General features: G+C 46.1%; 1 protein-coding gene across 1 annotated transcript; it reads right to left on the bottom strand.

Annotated features, from left to right (window-relative positions):
• Positions 1 to 299: 299 nt before the first annotated feature.
• On the bottom strand, positions 300 to 8,346 carry LOC147988829 (uncharacterized). The gene is made up of 7 exons (XM_087535988.1): positions 7,559 to 8,346; positions 5,734 to 5,924; positions 5,544 to 5,561; positions 1,700 to 2,254; positions 1,182 to 1,621; positions 971 to 1,064; positions 300 to 685 (listed from the first exon to the last, which is right to left on the bottom strand). Exons 1-7 carry the CDS (start codon positions 8,344 to 8,346, stop codon positions 300 to 302), a joined length of 2,472 nt encoding a protein of 823 aa, XP_087392114.1.
• Between the last annotated feature and the right edge of the window lie 1,062 nt (positions 8,347 to 9,408).

Genomic DNA, 9,408 nt, shown 5'->3' with positions numbered 1-9,408 from the left:
CACGTGGCAAGATTTGATATTGCTTCACATTTGTGGAAGGGTTCAACAGTGACGATAGCTGCTCAGGGGCGCTGGTTCAACAGTGATGCACGTAGGGTTGGCGTAGGAGCCTGACTGGGACACACATACGTACAATAGAGGTGACTTGAAAAAGGAAGCCGGGTATACTTCGTTCTCCATATTAACCGTACAATAGAGGTGACGTGCAAGCTGTTCGAGAACCTGCATGTAGACAGAAAGTGAAGCCACGACTAGTTCGGCGCGTGTGTGTATCCAGATGAGTTTGTTAACATGGTAAACTAGTAACATCGAGAATAACTGTTGATCAGGCAGTATACTGTACTGCTGAAAGGGCCAAACTCCTTCAGAATAGATTGCACCCATATGATTTCGGCAGTAGCATTTGCCAATGCCTTGTACTCAGCCTCTATACTGGATCGAGAAACAGTAGCCTTCTTCCTTGCACACCATGAAATTAGATTAGGACCAAAGAACACTGCAAAACCACCAGTAGACCTCCTATCATCTAGGCAACCTGCCCAATCCGAATCTGAGAAGGCACTGACCAGTGTGGATGATGACTTGCTGAAGTTAAGACCAATGCTAAGGGTGTTCTTGATGTATCTGACTATGCGTTTAGCAGCTGTCCAGTGAACAGTGGTGTGTGCATGAAGGAACTGACAAACTTTGTTAACAGCAAAAGAAATATCAGTAAGTGTAAGATATTGAAGTGCACCTACGAGACTCCTGTATTTAGTGCTGTCTTCTTGACTCAAGGCTTGCCCTCCTGTGAGAGACAGTTTTTCTGAGCTGGATAATGGAGTAGGTGAAGGTTTACACCCTTGTAAGCCAGCCTTTTTTTTACCAAATCCACGGCATACTTTTCCTGGGAGAGGTGAAGGCCATCCTCATGCTTCCTCACTTCTATCCCTAGGAAATAGTGCAAGTCTCCAAGATCCTTCAAATGTACCGAGATCCTTCAAAAGTCCTATGATAGCTTCATCAGAGGAACTTGTAACAATGATATCATCAATGTAGATGAGAACAAATATACATGTGTTGCACTTGTTGTAAATAAACAATCAAGTGTCAGACTTAGAATGAACAAAGCCAAGTGTTTGCATTTTATGATTGAGTCATGAGTACCATGCTCGTGGAGCTTGCTTCAACCCATATAGTGCCTTGTCAAGCTTGCACACATACGAGGGTGCATGTTGGTTTTCAAACCCAGGAGGTTGTTTCATGTACACTTCCTCTTCCAGAATGCCATGAAGGAACGCATTATGTACGTCTAGCTGTCTGAGACTCCAGCCCTTGGACACAGCAATGGACAAAACAAGAAGGATGGTAGTAGCTTTCACAATGGGACTAAATGTGTCCTCGTAATCTATACCATACCGTTGCTTGAAGCCCTTGGCCACAAGCCTTGCCTTGTAGCGATCAACAGTGCCATTGGACTTTCTCTTAATCCTGAACACCCACTTGCAATCTATGAGATTTTTACCTTGCTGTGGAGGTACTAAATGCCATGTTTTGTTTCTCTTCAAAGCCATATACTCCTCATGCATGGCCTTCTTCCAATTCTCATCCGCAAGTGCTTCATCAAGTGTGTATGGTTCACCTGTGGAACAAACAAGTCCATATTTCGTAATATTTTTATAATTCACTAGTTGTATTACCCCTTGTTGCAACCTTGTACGGTGTGTTGTGGAAGGAGCCTGGACGCGCGCCACAGACGCTCCTGAGCCGGCTACAGGAGTTCCAGGTGCTACAGAATCTGATCCCGAGGCAGATCCCGAGCCACCAACTTCCATGCCAGGGGCTGGATCTGCAGCTGGATCTTCTGTGATCGTGGGTGAAGGCGTGCAACGTGGCACTGGCGTAGAAGATCCCATGCGACTGGCCTCATCATGAGACCCCGCATCCACCGCACCAGAGGTGGGTCCAGCGCCTGCCGACCGGCACCGCCCGTGCCGCGTGTAGCACAGCGGCTGGTCCGGGAACCGGACGCCCGTGGGTCCAGGGAGAGGCGGACGGGTGGTGTGCGCTGACTCGCTGGCAGAGGCGCGGTCGGCCGTGTCGGGCGCAGTGGAGGGCGTGGAGCCCCGAGCCGGTCCTACAGCGGATCCCGAAGCAGATCCGGCTGGCAGGTCTGCCGCTGCTGATCCCGAGACAGATTTGCTCCTCGGGGCAGGACACATGAAATATGGCCTGTTTAGGCCGTTTTGTTCACCAATTTCTGCTCCATTTTCTCCTGCATCATCACACAACTCATGCACAGTGGTTTGTAAGGGTGGAAACGGATCGGATGCAGATCAGATAGTGCTCTTACCACTTTCATTTTCATATTTTCAAAACGAATACAAATCCGAATACGGATGTTATCGAATACGGATGCGGCTCTGATATTATTCGAATACGGATACGTATCGGATATTTTCTTGATTCGGAACGGATACGAATAATATCAACATATTGCTTAAGTAAATTAGTCGATAGCTATGTGACCTAAAATAATCAACTTGTGACATACAATAAGTCAATGATAAATAGGTTTATGAATAAATAGTATTGTAATGCATAATAATTTATAAGTTTAATCATATAAAGAGTAAAATTTGACCGCTTATTTAGCTTTTATGTTGGATAATTGGAATATTTTGCCTAGAATTTTAAAAATTACCTCCCATAATCTTATTCGGATACGGATATATCCACTTCCATATCCATATTTGTGTCAAAATCTCCTACCATATTTTATTTTTTATTTGTTTAATAAATTCGGATACGGATAATTTTCATTTCCATTTTGGTTCGGATGCGGATGTTTCAGATACGAATAGGCATTTTCTGAATACGAATATCGGATATTTCGGATTATCCGCTACCACTTTCCACTGGTTTGAGAGTCAGTCAGCATATGATCATCACAGTTATACTCCCCTTCATCAAGATTAGTGAGGGATGGTGGAAGGAGGAGAATTTCTTTGCGGAGTAGGGCATCGGCATTGGGGTGGAGATTGGCAAAGGGAAATTTGGTCTCATCAAAGACAACATCTCGCGAGATATAGACACGTCTAGTGGAGACATCTAGACACTTCACCCCCTTGTGTTGAGCACTATATCCTAGAAAAACACACTGTTTGGAGCGAAACATGAGTATGCGGGAGTTGTATAGACAGAGATTAGGCCAGCACGCACAACCAAAAACACATAGAGAGTTGTAGTTGGGTTTGATGTGAAGGAGCCTCTCGATGGGTGTTTCATTGTTTATGACTCGACTTGGGAGCATGCTACGTCTTGAGCTTGCGTTGGTTTTCCCCGAAGAGGAAGGGATGATGCAGCACAGTAGCGTAAGTATTTTCCTCAGTTTTTGAGAACCAAGGTATCAATCCAGTAGGAGGCCACGCTCAAGTCCCTCGTACCTGCACAAAGCGATAGCTACTCGCAACCAACCCGATTAGGGGTTGTCAATCCCTTCACGGTCACTTACGAGAGTGAGATCTGATAGATATAATATTTTTGGTATAAAGATGCAAAGTAAAAAGTAAAGGCAAAGTAAAAGGCAAAGCAAGATTAAAGTAATGGAGATTGATATGATGAGAATAGACCTGGGGGCCATAGGTTTCACTAGTGGCTTCTCTCAAGAGCATAAGTATTCTACGGTGGGTGAACAAATTACTGTTGACCAATTGACAGAATTGAGCATAGTTATGAGAATATCTAGGCATGATCATGTATATAGGCATCACATCCGTGACAAGTAGATCGAAACGATTCTGCATCTACTACTATTACTCCACTCATCGACCGCTATCCAGCATGCATCTAGAGTATTAAGTTAAAAACAGAGTAATGCCTTAAGCAAGATGACATGATGTAGAGAGATAAATTCATGCAATATGAAATAAACCCCATCTTGTTATCCTCGATGGCAACGATGCAATACGTGCCTTGCTGCCCTTTCTGTCACTGGGTAAGGACACCGCAAGATCGAACCCAAAGCTAAGCACTTTTCCCATGGCAAGAACTACCAATCTAGTTGGCCAAACCAAACGGATAATTCGAAGAGACTTGCAAAGATAACCAATTATACATAAAAGAATTCAGAGAAGATTCAAATATTATTCATAGATAGACTTGATCATAAACCCACAATTCATCGGTCTCAACAAACACACCGCAAAAATAAGATTATATCGAATAGATCTCCACAAGAGAGGGGGAGAACTTTGTATTGAGATTCAAAGCGAGAGAAGAAGCCATCTAGCTACTAACTATGGACCCGAAGGTCTGAGGTAAACTACTCACACTTCATCGGAGAGGCTATGATGATGTAGAAGCCCTCCGTGATGACGGCCCTCTTCCGGCGGATCTCCGGAACAGGCCCCAAGATGGGATCTCGTGGATACAGAAAGTTGCGGCGGTCGAATTAGGTTTTTTGCTCCTGTTCTGATCGTTTGGGGGTACGTGTGTATATATAAGAGGAAGAAGTACGCCGGAGGAGCAACGAGGGGCCCACGAGGCAGGGGGCGCGCCCTAGGGGGGCCCCCACCCTCGTGACCGCCTCTTTTGTTCCTTGGAGCAGGGTCCAAGTCTCCTGGATCACGTTCGGTGAGAAAATCACGTCCCCGAAGATTTTATTCCGTTTGGACTCCGTTTGATATTCCGTTTCTTCGAAACACTGAAATAGGCAAAAAACAGCAATTCTGGGCTGGGCCTCCGGTTAATAGGTTAGTCCTAAAAATAATATAAAAATGGAAAATGAAGCCCAATATAGTCCAAAACAGTAGATAATATAGCATGGAGCAATAAAAAATTATAGATGCGTTGGAGACGTATCAGAGCATATTGATGATGTGAACAGCAGTGGGAAACGCTTCATCCCAGAATTTTAAGGGCATGGATGCTCCTGTAAGGAGTGCAAGGCCAACTTCAACGATATGCCTATGCTTACGTTCGGCAGAGCCATTCTGTTGGTGAGCATGAGGGCAAGACACAAGATGTGATATGCCAATTGTTTGGAAAAAGGAGTTTAATTTATCGTATTCCCCTCCCCAATCTGATTGGACTGCAATGATCTTGCGGTCGAACTTGCGTTCAACGAGTGCTTGGAAGTTCTTAAAAACTTGGAAAACATCGGACCTCTTCTTGAGAAGGTATATCCAAGAAAATTTGCTAAAGTCATCAATGAAACTGACGTAATACGTGTGTCTACCAACAGAACTAGGGGCAGGCCCCCAGACATCAGAAAATATTAATTGTAATGGAACAGTAGAAACACTTGTGGAAATAGGATAGGGTAACTGATGACTTTTTGCTTTTTGGCAAGAGTCACAAATGGTCTCAATATTATGCTCACCAACAAACGAGAGCTTATTTTTCCTAAGCAAACGTTCAACAAGGGAAAAGTAAGCATGCCCTAAACGATCGTGCCATCGTGTGGAAGAGAGTTTGACAGCACCACGGGCTTCTTTATTGAATCTTCTAAGCTCCGGAATCAACGGGTAAAGACCTCGCACGGATCTACCTCGATACAGTACCTTCCTCGTTGCCTGATCCTTAATCAAAAAGAAAAAGGATGGAATTCAATGAACACATGATAGTCAATGGTGATGCGATGAACAGAGAGAAGATTTTTGTTGGCACTAGGGACATGCAGAATTTTGTGAAGATGAATATTACGAGAAGGAGTACGTATAACCGAATGACCAACGTGACGTATACTCATACCTGCACCACTGGCTGTGTGAATCTGGTCCTTCCCGTGATACTTCTCACGGAGGGTTACCTTCTCGAGCTCCCCTGTGAGGTGATTAGTCGCGCCGCTGTCGAGGTACAAGTTGGTGTCAATGCCGTACGACCCATCGGCAACGGCAGCGACTTTGTCATCATCTTTAGAGGAGGGTTCGTCCTCGTCGAACCTGTACCAGCAGTCCTGATACGTCTCCAACGTATCTATAATTTTTGATTGCTCCATGCTATATTATCTACTGTTTTGGACATTATTGGGCTTTATTATCCACTTTTATATTATTTTTGGGACTAACCTATTAACTGGAGGCCCAACCTAGAATTGTTGTTTTTTTGCCTGTTTTAGGGTTTCGAAGAAAAGGAATATCAAACGGAGTCCAAATGGAATGAAACCTTCGAGAACGTGATTTTCTCAACGAACAAGACCCAGGAGACTTGGACCCTATGTCAAGACACAAAAGAGGAGGCCATGAGGTAGGGGGGCACCTACCCCCCAGGCGCGCCCTCCACCCTCGTGGGCCCCCTGTTGCTCCACTGACATACTCCTTCCTCCTATATATACCTACGTACCCCCAAACGATCAGATACGGAGCCAAAACCCTAATTCCACCGCCGCAACTTTCTGTATCCACGAGATACCATCTTGGGGCCTGTTCCGGAGCTCCGCCGGAGGGGGCATCGATCATGGAGGGCTTCTACATCAACACCATAGCCCCTCCGATGAAGTGTGAGTAGTTCACCTCAGACCTACGGGTCCATAGTTAGTAGCTAGATGGCTTCTTCTCTCTTTTTGGATCTTAATACAATGTTCTTCCCCTCTCTTGTGGAGAACTATTCGATGTAATCTTCCTTTTGCGGTGTGTTTGTTGAGACCGATGAATTGTGGGTTTATGATCAAGTCTATTTATGAACAATATTTGAATCTTCTCTGAATTCTTTTATGTATGATTGGTTATCTTTGCAAGTCTCTTCGAATTATCAGTTTGGTTTGCCCTACTAGATTGATCTTTCTTGCAATGGGAGAAGTGCTTAGCTTTGGATTCAATCTTGCGGTGTCCTTTCCCAGTGACAGTAGGGGCAGCAAGGCACGTATTGTATTGTTGCCATCGAGGATAACAAGATGGGGTTTTCATCATATTGCATGAGTTTATCACTCTACATCATGCCATCTTGCTTAAGGCGTTACTCTGTTTACATTAACTTAATACTCTAGATGCATGCTGGATAGCGGTCGATCAGTGGAGTAATAGTAGTAGATGCACGCAGGAGTCGGTCTACTTGTCTCGGACGTGATGCCTATATACATGATCATGCCTAGATATTCTCATAACTTTGCTCAATTGTGTCAATTGCTCAATAGTAATTTGTTCACCCACCGTAGAATACTTATGCTCTCGAGAGAAGCCACTAGTGAAACCTATGGCCCCCGGGTCTATCTTCATCATATTAATCTCCTACTACTTAGTTATTTCCTTTGCTTTTTACTTTGCTTTGCATCTTTATCACAAAAATACCAAAAATATTATCTTATCATATCTATCAGATCTCACTCTCGTAAGTGGCCGTGTAGGGATTGGCAACCCCTTATCGCGTTGGTTGCGAGGATTTATTTGTTTTGTGCAGGTGCGAGGGACTCGCGCGTAGCCTCCTACTGGATTGATACCATGGTTCTCAAAAACTGAGGGAAATACTTACGCTACTTTGCTGCATCATCCCTTCCTCTTCGGGAAAAACCAATGCAGTGCTCAAGAGGTAGCAAGTCCCTGGCCGTGTGACCAGGTTTTCCGTAGATTTGGCAGCGGACCGCATCAGACGGGACTTGCCCGAGCCGCCGCCGCGGCGGCCCCTGTTGTTGGTGGAGGAGGGGCGGCCGCCGTGAGAACCGGAGCTGCTGCCGCCTTGCTTGCCCTTGGAACGAGGATGACCCCGATAACGAGAGGAGGATCCGCCGCGCCCGCGGGTTGCCGCGTTTGCCGACGACTTGAAGCCGCCGCCGGTGCTGTGGAACTGAGTGACACGCTGATCAAAATTGCTCAGCATGGCGTAGAGCTCGTCGAGGGAGACCGGCGTGACGCGGGCGTCGAGGGCAGATACGAGGGGCTGGTAATCCATGTCCAACCCGTACAACAGGTAGGAGATCAGCTCGTCGTCTTGTATGGGCTTCCCGGCCGCGGCGAGCTCGTCAGCAAGGCCCCGCATGGAGGCGAAGTAGGCGGCCACAGACTGGGTGCCCTTCTGTGCATTGATCAAGGCAGTGCGGATGATGTTGACGCGGCTCAAGGACTGCGAGGAGAACATACCTGCCAGCGTCATCCAGAGAGCATGGGCGGTGGTGACCGCGGTCACTGTGATCAACACCTCTTTGGTGAGGTTGTTGAGCAGGTAGCCCAGCACCTGCTGGTCCTCCTTGACCCAGATGGGGTGGAGGGGGTTGGGCTCGGAAGATTCCTTCCCATCCTTGTCCTTGGAGACGAGGAGGCGCGCCGGTTCTCGCATGGTGCCATCAACGTAGCCGAAGAGCCTGGCTCCCCTTAGCTGCGGCGTGATCTGGGTTCGCCACAGGACGTAGTTCGTCCGGGAGAGCTTCTCCATGACCTGACCACTTAGGTTTGATTGGACGGCCCTGGAGGAAGACATGGCTAGCACTAATGGAGATCAAAAAAAGTTAGGGTTTAGGAAGAGGAGGCTCTGATTACCATGTGCGTTAGGCGAAAATGTCTTACCTCAACGAGAGGGGATGCGCTGCGTGTTTATAGAGAAGGGCGCACCTCCCTAGATAGCACATACAGTTGGAGATTACAACTTGAGGGAGAAGAAAAGATAGAGATAAGAATATATGGTTACATAGTTGAGTTATCTCATCTAAGTACCTAACTATGCCGCACAAGTCTATATCCTCTCCAAGGCTGTCACGCTATGTTTAACATACCCCATAGCAAATTAGTACATCGATCTTGAGGTACATTAATATCTACAACCATGGCATGGTTGTTTGCATTGAACTAGATCCGACTAAAGACCTCACCCTTTATCTTTCTAAAAAGAAGCATCAGTTTAAGGCAAAGGTAGTTGCTTCAATAATCCACAGAAAACTCAACATGAACTTTGGCAAAGAAGGGATTGATGCATAACCATGTACCATGCATGCCAACCATTTATGTAATTCTTTTGTAGTGGATGTGAAACTGGGCAACCAGTGTATATTGGCACATCATATATTCATATTTCAGGTGCAAGTTACAGAGAAATTGAAGAATGCATCAGTATTAAAGCATGTTTCCCGTTGATTATATCTCTATTGATATAATTTAGTGCGATGCATGTTGCTTTTGCTTCTCGTCCTCTTTGGGCTCTAGGGACACTCGTTGAATGGCATCCCCTCTCAAGGCATGCCCTATGAGCCCACGACCGTATTTCAGCGCGGCCGTACAAATTCGTTTGCCACCCACGTGGACGCTATGGTCAGCTGGTTAATGTTTATCACTGCAGTCCCAAATGCTCGGCGAGGTAATTAAAAATGGTATGCGACTGCCAAATCTTTGTATATGTCACTTAGGGCATCTCCAGCCGCACCCCCAACAGGCCCCCCAGGCCACTTTTTCGGTGCCGGCACCGAAAAAACGGCCCAGTCGCGCCCCCGGGACGCCGAAAATC

The sequence above is a fragment of the Triticum urartu genome, chromosome 1A (assembly GCF_056163025.1).
Source record: "Triticum urartu cultivar PI428250 chromosome 1A, HENAU_Tu73, whole genome shotgun sequence".
NCBI classification, from domain to species: domain Eukaryota; kingdom Viridiplantae; phylum Streptophyta; class Magnoliopsida; order Poales; family Poaceae; genus Triticum; species Triticum urartu.
The sequence above is the reverse complement of the archived record's forward strand: the minus strand, read 5'-3'. Positions and strand labels throughout refer to the sequence as shown.

Bases quoted from the DNA above. Each gene is read 5' to 3' on its own strand.
- LOC147988829 (XM_087535988.1), bottom strand. From the start codon at position 8,346: ATGGAGAAGCTCTCCCGGACGAACTACGTCCTGTGGCGAACCCAGATC. The intron at 5,925-7,558 runs GTCCGCTGCCAA...CTGCTGGTACAG, and splicing joins GGCAAGTCCCGTCTGATGCG to GTTCGACGAGGACGAACCCT. The intron at 1,065-1,181 runs GCACTATATGGG...ATTTACAACAAG, and splicing joins ATGTGTGCAAGCTTGACAAG to TGCAACACATGTATATTTGT.